This window comes from Dama dama, chromosome 4, assembly GCF_033118175.1.
Source record: "Dama dama isolate Ldn47 chromosome 4, ASM3311817v1, whole genome shotgun sequence".
In the NCBI taxonomy this organism is placed as follows: Eukaryota; Metazoa; Chordata; class Mammalia; order Artiodactyla; family Cervidae; genus Dama; species Dama dama.
The window spans coordinates 55137403-55154072 of NC_083684.1; the positions used below are offsets into that span (position 1 = coordinate 55137403).

The window sequence follows — 16670 nt, forward strand, 5'->3', positions numbered from 1 at the left end:
GCCCCTCCCTCGAGGCTAGGCGGGAGCTGAAAAACATGGCCCCCGCCTACCCTGGCTGTTGACATCAGTAGCAGATGTGGAGGTGGTGGGGGAGGGGAGCTGTCCCAGGCCTCGCTTCCGGTGAGGCTGGTGGGGGGAGGGGGCAGGACTGCAGGACTGGGAGGGGGGGCTTGGGGCGGTGGGGGGACCTCGGTTTGGGACAGCCCGAAGGTGACCGCCCACCATCCTGGGCACCCTCCCAAACTGAAAGCAGATGCTGAAACACAAACCCTACCCTTCACTCTGGCCTCTCCTGTCACCCTTTCCCTCCCTTCACAAGGGAGCCAGAAGCATCTTTTTATTTGTCAACTATCTAGTAAGGAAGTTTTCAAATATACAGTAGTAGAGAGAATAGGACAGTGGGCCCATGACCCGGCCTCATTCGATAAGCCATCAACTTCCTGCTAGTTTTATTTCATCAGCTGTTCTCTTACGATGATTTTAAAGCCAATCTCAGAAAATAATTGAATACACATTCCTAATAGGAAAAGACATTCCCCCTGCCAACATTTTTTTTTTCCATTTCTTATTTTCTTTTATAAAGTCAATATGTTGAACCTGATGATTTTTTTTCCTTTCAAAATATTCATTTATTTATACATTTATGGCTGTGTTGGGTCTTAATTTTGGCACACCAGTTCTTCATTGCAGTACGCGGGCTTCTCTCTAGTCGTGGCTCACAGGCTCAGTAATTGAGCCTACTTGCCCCATTGCGGGCTTAGTTGCCCCATGGCATGTAGGATCTTATTTCCCTGACCAGGGATCGAACCCAGGTGCCCTTTATTGCAAGTCAGATTCTTAACCACTGGGCCACCAGGAAAGTCCCCCGTCTCCTGCAACATTTTATTATGATGATTTTCAAACATGCAGCAAAGTTGAAGGGATTGTTCGGGAACATCCATGGGACACCACCTACATTTTCCCACCTTAGTTGCCCTGCTTCATCAGTACACTTCTATCCACCTGCCCATCCAACTCTTTTTTCTTTTTTAAGGCATTTTAAAACAAATTGCAGAGACTTCCCTGGCAGTCCAATGGTTAGGACTCCACCCTTCCACTGCTGGCGGGGTGAGATGGGGAGAACAGGTTCAGTCCCTGGTCAGGATACTAAGATGCTACATGCCATTCGGCACAGCCAAAAACAGACAAAAGATTGCAGATATAGGCCTCTGAAAGCTTCAGCAATGCATAGATCATTAGCTAAAGTTTTGTTTTTTTTTAATTTTCCATGATGTCATCACTTTATTTTTTGGCTTAAGTTCTACAGAGGTAGAACAGAACAGTGATATGATAGAAAATAGAAAGATGAGACTGGGATCACATCTTAACTTTGCCACTTTCTAGTTGATGACGCCTTCACTGAGGGTTGAGCATCTAAAAGACAAGCAATTTAACGTGCTCCCAGTGTAGGGGGCACAAGTTTGATCCCTAGCCAGGGAGCTAAGATCTCACATTCCGCGTGGCATGGCCAAAGAAATAATTTAAAAAGAAAACAATAAAAGACTTACCTAATTTAAAAGAAGGGATATGAAAAACTCTGGAACTTCACAGGCACCAATATATATGATGTTCTTGGATTTATTATTATTGCTACTTTTTATGTCCTGGACAGAAGAGCCTGGTGGACCAGTCCATGGAGTCACAAAGAGTTGGACACGACTTATCGACTGAACACTCACCCACTTTTTATGTCAGTAGGATATGTCAGTAGGATATGAAAAGGAATGAATGAGGTTTGAGGTTTGCTTTTTTATTTAAATTAAGGCAGTGGGGATGTCCCTGATGGTCTAGTGACTAAGACTCCATGCTCCCAATTCAAGGGGCACAGGGGGCTAAGTTCCCACATGCCATAAGGTGCCACCTAATTAATTAATTAAGGCAACAACTAGCTTTCCTTTGCACTCAAAATTCACATTCAGGGAAATTTGGAACCAGAAATACCAGCAAACTCATTTATTTAAGGAAGGATGGACCTTGAACTGCATTAATATGAAAGTGGACAGAATAGGATGATTGCAGTAGCAAGCAAAGAATAACATAAACTCAGAATGGCTTAACAATAATTGTCGACCCCAAAGTAAAAGTATCTGCAGTTAGTGTGGTCTTCAGTTTGTTTGGGGGGAGTGGGTAAAATATATCCATTTATCATTTTCACCACTTGTAAGTGTATTAAATAGCTTCACAATCTATAACCATCACACTCTATATACACAAAACTTTCATTATTCCCAACAAAGGCTCCTAACTTATTAAAACAACTACCCCTTTAAAATCTATTCTTTTTTTTTTTTTTTTAGTCACGTGGCTCTCAGGATCTTAGTTCCCCAGATGAACCCATGCCCTCAGCACTGAAAGCTTGGAGGCCTAACAACTCGACCGCCAGGGAATTCCCTAAAATCCACTTTTTAAAAGTCACAGCTGTGGGGTTTCCCTGGTGGCTCAGTGGTAAAGAATCCACCTGCCAATGCAGGAAGCACGGGTTCAATCCCCGATCCAGGAGGATCCCACACGCCGCCGCAGAGCAGCTGAGCCCGTGCCCCATACCTCTGAGCCTGGGCTCTAGAGCTGGGGAGCCACAGCTCCTGAAGCCCAAGTTCCCCAGAGCCTGTGCTCCACAGCAAGGGAGGCCACTGCAAGGAGAAGTCTGAGTCCCAAAACTAGAGAGTCCAGCCCCTGCTCACCAAAACTAGAGACAGCACAGCACAAAGACCCAGCACAGCCAAAAACAAACAAAATTATTTAAACAAAGTCACAACCATGATCCACATTTTCACGCCTATCACAGTTAGCTCTTTTGCAGTGTTAGTGTTCCTCTTTCCCCGAAGGTTCCAGAAATGTACTTTGTGGTCGTATTGACTCCAATCAGCACTCAAAGGCTCACCACGCAATGCCTTCATTTGGATGCTGTATTCAGTCGCTCAGTCAGGTCCAACTCTGCAACCCCATGGACAGTATTCCACCAGGCTCCTCTATCCGTGGGATTTCCCAGGCAAGAATACTGGAGTGGGTTGCCATTTCCTTCGCCAGGGGATCTTCCCGACCCAGGGATCGAACCCACGTCTCCTGCATCGTCAGGTGGATTCTTTACCACTGCTCCACCAGGGAAATCTTCTAAGCTGTAATCATTCCCCAATCTTTTGAACGCTACTTATTTTTTTTTAATTTTTATTGAAATATAGTTGATTTACAATGTTGTATTAATTTCAGATGTAGAGCACAGTGATTCACTTAAGCATCTACATAATTATATAATTCTTTTTTATATTCCCTTCTATTATAGGTTATTATAATGTATTGAGTATAGTTCCCTGTGCTATATGGTAGATGCTTGCTTGTTATCTATTTTATATATAGCTGGGTGTATATTTTAATCCCAGATTGCTAATTTATCCCTTCACCTTTTCCCCTCTGGTAATGCCACTAATTTCTTGAAGAAACTGGGTCACATCCTGCATTTGGCTGATGGCTTCTTGGGGGTGCTACTCAAGAAGATGTCTTTCAATTGCCAGCAATTCCCTGTAAACTGGGAGTTAGATCAGATGTGGGCTTATTCTGGCAAGAGCTCCTCTCTAGGGAGTGCTGGGTCCCTTGCCAGCGTCAATAATAAATTGTCCCATGTAGTGTGTCCAGGTCCTGATGCCCCTGTTAGAAAGTTTCCCATCAGCCTTTCACTTACTGGTCTCAGTAAAGGGATATTTATTTATTTACAGCTGTGTTGGGTCTTCATTCCTGCAAGGGCTGCTTTCCATTTGCTGTGCATGGGTCTGTCATCGAAGTGGCTTCTAGAACACAGGCTCAATAGTTGTGGCGTCCACAGGCTGAGTTGCTCTGCAGCATGTGGGATTTTCCCAGACCAGGGATCGCACCTGTGTCCCCTGCATTGGTAGGCGGAGTCTTTACCACCTGAGCCACCAGGGAAGCCCGAGATCTTTGAAAACCAAATCAAATCAGGTCACTCCCCTGATCGAACGCTTGTGCACTGTTGGTAGGAATGTAAACTGGTGCAGCCACTATGGAAAACAGCTTGGAGGCTCCTCAAAAACTTAAAAATAAAATTGTTATATAGGATCCAGCCATCCCACTTCTTGGTATATATCCAAAGGAAACAAAATCAGTGTCTCAAGAGATAGCTGCACCCTTGTGTCCATGGTAGCATTATTCACCATAGCCAAGACACAGAAACAAATCTGTGTCAGCAGATGAGTGGATAAAGAAAATGTGACATAGGAACATCCCTTGTGGTCCAGTGGTTAAGACTCTGCGCTTTCACTGAGAGGGCAAGGGTTCAATCCCTAATCAAGGAAGTTTCACATACTGTGATGCAGCCAAAAAAAAAAAGAAAAGGAAAGGGAAAGTGACATAGATATGTAGCAGAATATTGTTCAGCCATAAGAAAGAAGGAAATCCTGCCATTTCTGACAAACGTGGGTGGACCTTGTAGACATTATCTGAGTGAAATTAAGTCAGACAAACTGTAGTATGATCACTTATATGGGGAATCTTAAAAAAACTGAAAAATCACAAAACAGAGAGGGATATAGTGTACTAGGTGCCTGGTAATCATGGTTAATAATACTGTATTATACATATGATGGTTGCTAAGAGAATAGATTATTTTAAAATTATTTATTTATTTAAATGGGGCATGTGGGATCTTTAGATACAGCATGTGACCAGGGATTGAAACCCCCTCCACACACACAATTGGCAGCATGGAGTCCTAGCCACTGAACCACCAGGGAAGTCCCGAGAGGAGATTTATTTTATTTATTTTTTTTTTCTGCTGTGCAACTCAGCATGTGGGATCTTAGTTCCCTGACCAGGAATTGAACCTGGTCCCCCTGTGGTGGAAGCAGAGTCTTAACCACTGAACCACCGGGAAAGACCCCTGAAAGTAGATCCTGAACATTGTCTTAACAAGAAAAAACCAAAAAACTGTCACTGTGTAGTGATGGAGGTTAAATTAGACTTACAATGGTGATCATTTCACAATATATACAAATACTGAATGTCTGTGTACATCAGAAACTAATGTAATGTTGTAGGTCAGTTATCTCTCAATTAATAATTAATGGGGGCTTCCCTGGTAGCTCAACTAGTAAAGAATCTGCCTGCAGTGCCGAAGACCCAGGTTCAATCCCTGGGTCAGGAAGATCCCCTGGAGAAGGAAATAGCAACCTGCTCCAGGATTCTTGCCTGGAAAATCCTATGAACAGAGGAGCCTGGTGGGCTACAGTCCATGGGGTCACAAGAGTAGAAACAATTTAGCGACTAAACCACCACCTATAATTAATTGATTAAATGAAAAAGTAAAAGAATGGTGGTTGCCAGGGACTGGATGTCAAAGGGTACAGAGTTCCATTTACAAAATGAATAAACCCTGGGATCTAATGTACAACCTGGGGAACATGGCTAATACTGTCCTGCATATTTATTGATTGATTTCTGTGCTGGGTTTTTGTTGCACATGGGCTTTCTCAAACTGCATATAGCGGGAGCTCCTCTCTAGTTGAGGCGCTCTGGCTTCTCGTTGTTGTGGCTTCTTCTGTTGCAGAGCACGGGCTCTAGGGCACGTGGGCTCAGTAGTTGTGCTGCAAAGGCAGCTAGCTCTGAGGCATGTGGACTCTTCCAGGACCAGGGATCGAACCCATGTCCCTTGCATTGCAAGGCAGATTCCTAACCACTGGACCACCAAGGAAACCCCTGTACTGTATACTTGAAATTTATGAAGAAAGTAGATCGTAAATAACCTCACCATCCACACCAAAAAAAGGTAACTATGTGAGGCAATGAATGGGTTAACTAAATTTATTGTGGTAACCCCTCCACAATATATACATGTAGTGAATCATGTCGTACCCCTTAAATTTATACACTTTTGTCCATTGTGTGTGTTAGTCACTTAGTCTGACTGTTTGCGACCCCACGAACTGTAGCCTGCCAGGCTTCTCTGTCCGTGGAATTCTTCAGGCAAGAATACTGGAGTGGATTGCCATTTCCATCTCCAGAGGATCTTCCCGACCCAGGGATTGAACCCTGGACTCCTGCATCACAGGCAGATTCCTTACCATTTGAGCTACAGGGAAGTCCTTTATACATTTGTTCGTTATACATTGATAAAGCTGGGCAGGGAAAATAACCCCCTAGTGCATTCTATCATATTTAGAATAAAAGCCCAAAGTCTTCCTTGCCAGGCTGACACCCTCTCTGACCTCACCTCCTCCGTGACCCCCATCCATTCCGGCCACACGGGTCTCCTCCTTGAAGTTCTCTACAAGCCGGCCTCTAGGCCTTTGCACTGGCTGTTCCCTCTACCTAGAATGCCCTTCCTTACGACTCACTCACTTGCTAATTTACTTCAGACCTTGATCATAACCTCTGAGAGGCCTTCCCTGACTACCTTCCCTAAAACAGCACTCTCCACCCCCTTGATATCCCTCCCCTTGATGTATTTTTCTCCTCTGCCCATGATGCATCCTGATACATGTTTCTCTGGTAGGCTCAGGAGTTGTAGCACTCAAGCTTATTTGCCCCACGGCACGTGGGAACCTTGATTCCCCTACCAGGGATCAAACCCACATCCCCGGCATTGAAAGGCAGGTTCTTAACCACTCGGGACCATGAGGGAAGTCCCGAGCAAACAGTTCTTGAGAGAACAAAGACAGATTCGACTTGGCCATGCTGTCGAATGGACAGCAGGTCCATTAGGTGCGTATGGTCCCCCAACATATTCAAACAAGTGGGCAGATCGTTGCAAATATTTGCACCCCCCCAACAGTGCCACAATAATTAATTGACCCCTTTATGAAAGGTTTTTTACAGGGTGGTGGGGACAAAGAGATGACCAAGATATACCCAATGCCTGCTCTCCTAGAGCCCACAGAGCAGCAGGAGAAGGAAGACACAAGACACACAGTTATACCAATAAGTGTATCATGAAAACTCAGGCAGCGTCGCCAAAGAAAAGGACAGGGACTTCCCTGGTGGTCCAGTGGCTAAGACTCTGCTCTCCCAATGCTGGGGGCCCAGGTTCGATCCCTGCTCAGGGAACTAGATCCCACATGCCACAGCTGAGAGTTCTCATGCCACAACTAAAGATACCACATAAAGACCTGGTGCAGCCAAATAAATGAGCAAATAAATACATTTTAAAAAAAAGAAAATTATTAAATAAATATATATATATATTTAAAAAAAAAAGAAAAGGACAAAGTGTTGGGAGTGAATAACACGGGGAGTTAACTGGGAAGTACCAGGCAGTGATGCCATGGAAAGGGGGCAATTGAGATGGGGCTGAGGGGTGTGTAGGAGTTGGGGACAAAGGGCTACAGGAGGAGGCCCAGCGACCTGTGAGCAAGAGAAAGGAGCCAGGTGGTAGACATCAGGGGGCACAAGGCAAGCAGTTTGGGGGTTTATCACGGAAGATTTGGGACAAAGGAGGAAATAGGTTTGATCTGGGATTGAGAGACAGTCTTTTTCTCTTTTTTAGAAAAACCTATTTATTTGGCTGTGCCGAGTCTTAGTTGTGGTGTGCAGGATCTTCAGTTGTGGCATGTGGGATCTAGTTCCCTGGGCAGGGATGGAATCCAGGCCCTCTGTAGTGGGAGCTCAGAGTCTTAGCCACTGAACTGCCAGGGAAGTCCCAAAAGACATTCTTCTCACTCTTGACTGGTTAGAACGAGGGTGAGTGGAGGCCAGGAGACCAGGGAGGAGGCCAGAGCAGGAGTCCAGGTCAGAAAAGACGGGGCTGGACCAGGGTGAGGTCATGGAGAAGACAGCAGGGCCAGGCAGGAGAGAGGTTTGTTAGCTGAATCTAATCCTCCATGGCAGCTGGAAACTTACTGAGGGTACAAGGTATTTGAGAAGACCCTGAGGGTCAGGCTTGGGAGGCAGGATAGATCCTGAGGTCTCCACTGAAATGGAACACAGCTCAAGGAGGATGCCAAGCCTCAGCCCTGGGTGCCAAGTTGAGGAGCCCAGGGCTCATCCCGAGGGCAGTGAGGAGCGAAGGTTAAGCAGGGAGGGAACAGGGTCAGATTTGAGTTTCAGAACCATCTCTCTGGTTACAAATGGGAGATGGGATGGAGGGAGTAACAGTGGAGGCAAAGAGGCCCGGGAGGAGGCCAAGGCAAGGTCCTGCTGGGAAAGGACTGAGGAAAAGGGGGGGGTGGGCGAGACCTCGAGAGGCTGAAAGGCATTTGTGAGGAGCTGTGGGGATACTAGTACAGAAGCAGAGCAGCCAAGAGCAGAAAGTTGGGAGTTCAGCCTGTCCTGCACAAACACGCAGGCTCAGAGAGACCACCACACACACACACACACACAACACACACACAACACACACACACACACACCACACACACACACACAACACACACACACACACCACACACACACACACACACACACACACACACACACACACGCCATGTGCAAAACACATGGGGGAGGGAAATGGACAAGCAGGCGAAACCAGCACACCTGCACCGGATCTTCAGGATCAGGACACGCAAACCACCAGAGGGAGTCAGCAATGCAAGCGCCCAGAGACAGATCCATGAGATGCAGAAAAATCAAGGACACCTAGTCAGCTGTCGTTACCACGTGCGACGGAACTACGCGTGCCCTGTCCCCGTAGCCTGCTAAGTGGGTTCTGTTCTTATTCCCAGCTTACAGATGGAAAAACTGAGGCTTAGGGAGGCCAGTCCCTTGTAAGGTCCTGGGCTTAGTGGCAGAGGCAGGATTCCCATCCAGGTCTTCAGGCTACCCCCACCCCCACCCCCGCGAGTGCCCATCCACTGGCATCCTGTTTCTTTGCCCACGTTGGTCTTTATTTGGTACAAGGGGCGACTTTCCCCGCCACCCCCACCGCATCAGTGCACCCTGGGGATGCCCACACAACAGTGTCCTCCCCTTTCTGGTTTCTGAGATTTTTCCAGGAATGGAGGCGCTCCTGACCCGGCTTGTCTGAGTGTGGGCCGGCGGCGTGTCCCTGCGTGTCTCCTCCTGTCCCAGCCTCTCGTGTGTGTGTGTGTGTGTGTGTGTGTGTGTGTGTGTGTGTGTGAGTGTGTGTGTGTGTGTCCTGGTCTGAGGAGCTGTGAGTGCAAAGGGGGAGTGCCTGGCTGGGCTCTGGGGGTGGAGGCAGGGGAGGGGGGCGTCGCAGAGGGGAGTGGAGTTCTGGAGGAATGTTTACCAGACGAGCTCGGAGTGAGAGCCCAGAGGGACAGCGCCCAGAGCCGGGGTACGGAGCCACTCAGCTTCCCTGCCCCGCTGGCCCCGGAGCAGGGGCGCAGCCGCCAGGGGCCCCTGCCCCCTCCTCAGCCTCCTTCCAGGGCCCCTTTAAGACCGAGCTGGTCCTCTTCTCTCCGCGTTAACCCCTCGAAGTCCAGGTGGCCCCTTGGGCTCCGAGCCGGTGGTGGGCGGAGGCAGAAGCGACGGGGAGCCAGGGGCGGAGAAAGTGTAGCCCGAAGTCTGGGAGGGAGAGAAGGAGGCAAAGGAGCTGGGACGGCGGCCCGCTGAGCCGAGCCCGCGAGGGACACCCCCCAACCACCACGCTGGGCCAGGCGGGCAGTGCCAAATCAGGGCGGGGGGAGCCGGGAGCCGGGGGGAGGGTCGGGGACAGCCCGGCCCTGCCCCCTCCCTCGCGGGGTGCCCAGCAACTTCTGAGGAAAGTTTGGCACTCACTGCCTGGTGCCCCGAGGATGGGCAAGGTCCTGCTGGCCTGGTGCTGGGCGCTGTGCTGCTGGGGGCGCGCGGCTCCCCAGGGTGAGTGACGATGGGGGGCCTGTGGGGAGGGCCCTCTCATGGAGGGGCTGGGCGGGGAGGAGGGAGAGGAGGGGGACGGATGGCAGGTGTTTGAGGGGGGGCGGCGCTGAGTCCTGAGCAGGCTCGGGGAGTTTCCTTGGGACAAGAGAGGGAGACAAGGGGGACACAGAGACAAACCAAGAGAGGCCAGGAAAGGAAAAAAGGGGACCCTTGAGAGAGGAACAGAAGGATAAGAAACAGAAACTAGGAGCCCCAGAGATGGGGAAGAGATGGACACAGAACAATGGGACAGACAGACGGGAGACGCTGAGGGCTAGGGGCTGGTCTTGAACTGGGGGCCTTGCAGAAAGGGGCTGAGCGGAGGGCTGCCCGGAAAGGAGCCTTCCAGAAGGGACCCCTAAGTCAGGCAGCAGGGTGAGGAGGCTCCGGAGCCCTAGGGGAAGACTCTCTGTCACCCCCACTTCTCCTCACCCCACGGCTGTTTGTCTGGGGCCGGGGGCTCTGCCTTCGGCCCGCCATCTCTGTGGGTCTCTGTTTCTGTCTTTCTCTCTCCCTGTTCTCTAAGTATCTCTTATCAACGTCTCTGTCTGTGTCTTTCTCTCTCCCTCTGTGTGTCTCTCCCCCAACTTTTTCCCCTCTAGGTATGTCTCTGCATTTCTCATCCTCCGTCTCTCTTGAGTCTCTGTTCCTGTCTGTCTGCCTGACTTTCTCCGGTTCCCCTCTCTGCCTCTCCTTCCCCATTTCTCTCTCTCTCTCCCGGCTCCCTCCCATCCCCTTTTCTCCCCCACCGGCCACCAGCCCAGTCTGTCAAGTCTCTAGAGACCCTAAGCAGGGGAGGCCAGCCGGGCAGTCAGGGCGTGGGAGGCTGCCAGATGCTGGGCCTACTTCCCAACGGGATGGAGGCCGGACCCCAGTCCCCTGGGAAGGCTCCCATCCTCCCCACGAAGCCTCCACCCTCCACCCCCCCAGCTGAGGTCACTCGACAACTATGTGGGCCTAAGGGCCTGGCGGGGTCCTGGCAGCGTAGGCAGGCCGGCAGGGGTGGAACCAAGAAGTCCAGGGAAGCAGGGGTTCCCGAGCTAACGTCCCTCCATCTCCCTGCAGGCCCACAGACTGAAGTGCCCCCCTTCGTGGGGAGTCCAGGGAACATCACCGGTGCCCGAGGACTCATGGGCACCCTGCGCTGTGAGCTCCAGGTTCAGGGGGAGCCCCCCGAGGTGACCTGGCTTCGGGATGGACAGGTCCTAGAGCTGGCAGACAGCACACAGACCCAGGTGCCCCTGGGCGAAGACGGGCAGGATGACTGGAAAGTGGTCAGCCAACTCAGGTGCCCAGCCTCCCCCTCCGACCAGCCGTGACCCATGTCCCTCCTGTCCCCACACCTCCACCACGTGAGGCCAAGTGGCCAGTCACTCGCAGGAGCCCCACCTGGGCTGGGTGGCAGCGTGGCCACACGCAAGCTGCGTGGGCCTGACCATGTGACATAACTCACCCCGGCTTTCGCTTTCCTCTTCTGTAAAATGAGTTAATAATAGTACCCACTTCCTAGCTCTTACAAGTTTCCTGGCCAGACCCCCTTCCCCGCTTTCAGTTCTGAGGACCTCCCCCCTCACTTGGTCCAGCTCTGACCCTGAACCTCTCTGTCTCTCTTCTCGCCCTGTCAGAATCTCGTCTCTGCAGCTCTCAGACGCGGGATGGTACCAGTGCGCCGTGGTCCTGGGAGAAAAGACCTTCGTGTCCCAGCCTGGCTACGTGGGGCTGGAGGGTGAGCCCTGGGCTCCGAGGTCCTGGGAGGGCAAGAGTCCTGAGGGAGGGTCAGAGGGTGCTGGTGGATTCAGGGTGTCCCCTGGGGACATAGGGCCTAGGAACGTCAGAGACCTTGGGAGGGTCAGGCAAGGGGTCTATAAATTATTGGGGGCAAGCCTGAGGGGCAGATTATGTGTCTGGGAGGAAAAGCTATCTTGGGGGTTGTCAGATAAGAGATCAGAGGCAACTTACCACTCTCCCCCCACCCCGGGAGACTTAACCCTCTCCCCCACTGCTGGGGTTTGAGAGAGTGGCTCACTTTCCTCATAGAGAAAGTAGAATGAGGTGGCTCAATGGTCAAAGAGTCTGCCTGCAATGCAGGAGATGCGGGTTCACTCCCTGGGTCGGGAAGATCTCCTGGAGAAGGGAATGGCATCCCATTCCAGTATTCTTGCCTGGGAAATCTGGTGAACAGAGAAGCCTGGCAGGCTACAGTCCATGAGATTGCAAAAGAGTCAGATACGACTTAGCGACATTCTGGAAAAGAAACATGAAAGGGAGTCAGACACTGATGAGAGAAGCCGGATATTTGGGACCTTGTGTCCTGGGAGTAGAAGTATTCTGAGCGCTCAGACATAGGCATCAAAGACCCAGCAGCCTATACCATCCTAGTGGCGAGTCAGACCCCTAGGGGGATCAGAGGGACCCCAGCCTTTACCACTGCTCCCCCAGGCCTGCCTTACTTCCTGGAGGAGCCTGAGGACAGGACTGTGGTTGCCAACACTCCCTTCAACCTGAGCTGCCGGGCGCAGGGGCCCCCAGAGCCTGTGGACCTCCTTTGGCTCCAGGATGCTGTCTCCCTGGCTTCAGCCATGGACCACAGCCACCAGCACACACTCCGCGTTCCAGGTGAGTCCAGGAATGTGATCAGCTCAGGACAGAGGGCCAGGCGGGATGGAAGTGGGGGGCCCTTCATCCCTCCATATAAGGCTCTCCTCATCTTTCTATCCTTCTCTGTCTCTCTCTGTCTTTGTCTCTCTCTAGTTTCTTCTCTTTGTCTCTGAGCATCTCTGTCTCTGCATTTCTGTCCCCATCGATCTCATTTCTCTCTGTGCGCTTTCTTTCTGTCTCTCTGTTCTCCATCTCTCTCTGTGTCTGTCTCCCTGTCTCTCTGTCGTCTCTCTGCTCTTTCTCCCTCCATTCACGCCAGCCTCTCTGAATAGCGTCCTTTGTCCTGGGTTTCCTCTGAGCTGTTCCATGGCCAAGTGTGTGTGGGCCCGATGCCCCTTTGTCAGCCCCTGACCCCAAGCAGGGCACCAGAATCAACTGTGCCCTCCTCTCCTCCTCCTCCTTACAGACGTAACCCAAGAAGGAGAGAGACGGGACAGGGCTGAGTGACAGATGACACCCTCCCCGTCTCAGGGTGACCATCTCTTTCCACACCTCACAGATGGGGCAGGACCTAGCTTGGGGGGTCACGCAGTGGTCAGGCAGAGTTGGGGGACCCTGGACACAGGGAGTTCCCCTCACTGAGGAAAGACAGACAGAGGAACACAGATGGGGGAGGCTGAGTCAGTCAGAGGGAGGTAGCTGGAACTTGGAAGGCATTTGCTTCCAGCAGCCCCAACCTGCTGCCTTCATCTGCTGGCACCGGGAGGGTACTCCGGATAGAGGGTCTCTTAGGGTGAAAGGAGGTGCTCACATTCCAGCATTCCGGGGGCCCTGAGTGTGCAAGGAAGCAGCGGTGAGCATGCTGGCCTCCAGAGGAGTGACTCAGGCCCAGGGCTCACTCCAGGCCTGAGTCAGCCTGGCAGGACCCCGGACGGGGTGGAGGGGGGGAATGGATCCCCAAGCCCATCCCAGGAAGAGGGAGAAAGGGGAGGTCAAAGGTGTGAGAGGATCTGTGTGCTTATCTGCATGGGAGCTGCCAGGCGGGGTCTCTGTGTGTGTCCCAGTGTGGAGGGCGTGGAGGGAGGGTCTGGGTGTGTCCCTGGCCCTCTGGATCTGTGTCTCAGTGCTTCTGTCAGCATCTGGATGAGGGTGTGCCTTAGTGAGGGCCAGCTGCAGAGAATGTCTCGGGTGTGTGTGTGTGTGTGTGTGTGCGCGCGCGGGCGCTACCAGGTATGTTTTGTCAGTTTAACTGTCTGTCCCACTGTATGGGTCTCTATTCTTTTTTTTTTTTGCCTGTGCTGGGTCTTCATTGCTTTGGAAGAATTTCTCTAGTTGCAGCGAGCAGGGGCTACTCTTAACTGCGGTGCACAAGCTTCTCATTGCGGTGGCTTCTCTTGTGAAGCCCAGGACTCTAGAGTTGGAGGGCTCAGTCATTGTGGTCCACAGGCTTAGTTTCCCCATGGCATGTGCGACCTTCCTGGACCAGGGATCGAACCCATGTCCCCTTTATTGGCAGGGGGATTCCCATCCACTGCCCCACCAGGGAAGCCCGTGTTTGGGTCTTTATGGCATATTTCTCTAAGTTTCTCAGGGGCTGTCAATGTAAGTGTGTGTCTGTGTGTGTGACTAAGAATCTCAGTGTTGGCCTGGTATCCAGCCCTCTTTGTGTGTTCATAGCTGTGACTCACTGTGTGAGGGTGGAATAGTGTATGTGTGTGTGAGGAGAGATGGCAGAGTGATGGACCGCAGCCACAGTGTGTCTGAAGGCTGTCCTGCACACCTCAGTGTATAGAGGTGACTGTGTCAGCCTACAGGTGTGTGCCTCTAGGTACGAGTGTGTCTTGGTGGGGATCTTGTTTCTTTGTGGAGTCAGGATGGGTCATTGGACAACTTGGTGTGTTTCCTCATTGCCACTGCAGCTGTCTCTGTATGGATAGCTCTGTGATATCTGTATGTATGTCGCAGGGTGAGAATGTTGGTGTATAACTTTGTCCCATGGATCCCTATAGAAGTGTATGTATGTATGTGTCTGTGTGTGATTCACAGCAGGTAATAACAATACCCTTCAGCTTCTGTTTGTTCTGGTGTGTCAGCCCCAGCCCTGACTACCTCTCGGTGGATGAACTTGAGGTCCTCACCGGCCTGTGTACATATGTGTCTGCGTCACCTACGTGCACTTGGCAGCATCTCCATGCTTGTGTGTCTGCAGCAGCCCTGTGTGTCGATGCAAGTGTGTGCTTCTGTATTGTTCGGCATCTCGATGAATGTGTCCAAAGTGAGTTGAGTGTGTCCAGCTGTGTTTGGAAGGCTTGGCTGTGTTTGTGTGTGGGTGCATCCACATCAACCTGATCTGCACCCTGTTGTGTACTTGTTGGTTGGTGGGTGTATCTCAATCTGCAGGGAGGCTGGTGTGTTTGTCAGCTTCAGCCTAGGTGTATATTGTGTTACTGGGCCTTTGTGGGCTTCTTTGGTGGCTCAGACGGTAAATAATCTGCCTGCAATGCAGGAGACCTGGCTTTGATCCCTGGGTTGGGAAGATCCCCTGGAGAAGGGCATGGCAATCCACTCCAGTATTCTTGCCTGGAGAATCCCCATGGACAGAGGAGCCTGGCAGGCTACAGTCCGTGGGGTCGCGAAGAGTTGGACACAACTGAATGATTAAGCACAGCACAATGAGGGAGACCCAGGTTCAATCCCCGAGTGGGGAAGATCCTCTGGAGATGGGAATGGCAACCCACTCCTGTATTCTTGCCTGGAGAATTCCATGGACAGAGGAGCCTGGAGAGCTACATACAGCTCATGGGGTTGAGTTGGACACACACAGGTGTTTGCAGTCGGTGTGGGCTTGTTTGATCGTGTGTTTGTGCCTGTATGTGGGCATGTGTGTGTCTGTGTAGCTGTGTCAACGTCAGCCCCCTGCGTCTACATGTAGGTCAACAAGCATGTTTTTGTGTCACTGCGTGTTTGTGACAGTACCGTCGGCTGCCGTTGACCAGTGTTGCTGTTTTCTGTTTTAGGACCAGCAACGGCCCCTGTATGTTAAGTGTGATTCACTGCGCGTGTATGCAGGAATTCGCGGTGGTACCATGTTAGGAATTCCGTCCGTTTGTGTGTGTCTGTCCCTGGATCTGACTCAGGGCGTGCCCCCTCTCTCTCCGCTTCCATCCCTCCCGTTCCCTCGGAAAAAGCGAACTGCGCTCCGGGGTGGGGGAGGGCCGGTACATCTGGAAAGCACATCTGGCCGGAGAGCCCGCCTGGAGGGAGGGGGTCCCAGGCCCCTTGGCCCCGGCTCCCTCCCTCCCTCAAGGTGCGGGCCGCCGGGGCCTGGCTAGGGGGATCTCGGCCGGCCGGAAGTGCGGGGGGGCCCGCTGGGGTGACTCACGCGGGGGCAGGAATGCTGCGGTCAGAACCGGGACCAGGGTCCAGACCCCCTCCCGCCCGCGGGCTCCTTCACGGCGGCGGGCAGCGCGGGCTCCCGCGCGGTGACCCTGGCGGGGGACCCCACGTGCCAGCTGCCTGGAGGGGACCCAGGCTTCCCGCCGCGCCCCCCCCCCCACCTCCCCGGGCAGCCCGCCCGGGGCCGTCCTGTCCCTCGGCGGGGCCCGCGGGGGCTGCGGGCACCTGACCTTGGCTGGGAACCGCGGCCTGGGCAGCGGAGCCCTGGAGCTTCCCTGCCCACCCCCATCCGGCCTCGCCGCCTTTGCCTGCGTCCACTCCCTCCGCCGCCTGAGAAAAGGAAACTTTGTGTCTGCGGGTAGCTGCTGATGGTGGTGGGAACGAACACAGCGCAGAGCTAAGGCGGAGACAGCGCGAGGCCAGCAGACACTCACACACAAACACAGATGGATACAGACCTGCAGTCACACGCAGATTTCAGACTTGGTCCTCCTTACATCCTGTCATCCAGACGTTGTGTGTGTGTGTGTGTGTGTGTGTGTGTGTGTGTGTGTGTGTGTGTACGTTGTAGCTCTGTGTTGTATGTCTCCGTATTTGTGTGTCTGCGTCTCTTGTGTTTGCCTGTGTACTTGTATGTGCCTTTGTGTGTGTGAGTATGTCTGTATGTGTCTGTCTGCCTGTGTTCCCACCACCACCACACTGGGGAAGGGAAGGCAATCCCGCTTTCAGACGCTAAAAAAGTTACTCAAGACTCCTCGGGGAACTCACCCATGGGTTTACACATGCTCACATTGCTGCCTACACACCCTGAAATGCTCATAAGTACACAAATGCAC

The 16670-nt window shown here is 52.1% G+C and overlaps 1 protein-coding gene across 3 annotated transcripts in view; it reads left to right on the plus strand.

The window, feature by feature from the left end:
• Positions 1-9413: 9413 nt before the first annotated feature.
• Positions 9414-16670, plus strand: part of AXL (AXL receptor tyrosine kinase) — a 34873-nt gene continuing 27616 nt past the window's right edge. For all 3 annotated transcript variants that reach the window (XM_061139362.1, XM_061139363.1, XM_061139364.1), the window contains exons 1-4: positions 9414-9801; positions 10906-11128; positions 11466-11566; positions 12280-12456. In XM_061139362.1, the coding sequence (XP_060995345.1) occupies positions 9738-9801; positions 10906-11128; positions 11466-11566; positions 12280-12456 (565 nt within the window). In that variant the 5' untranslated portion in view covers positions 9414-9737. The remainder of the gene's footprint in view (positions 9802-10905; positions 11129-11465; positions 11567-12279; positions 12457-16670) is intronic.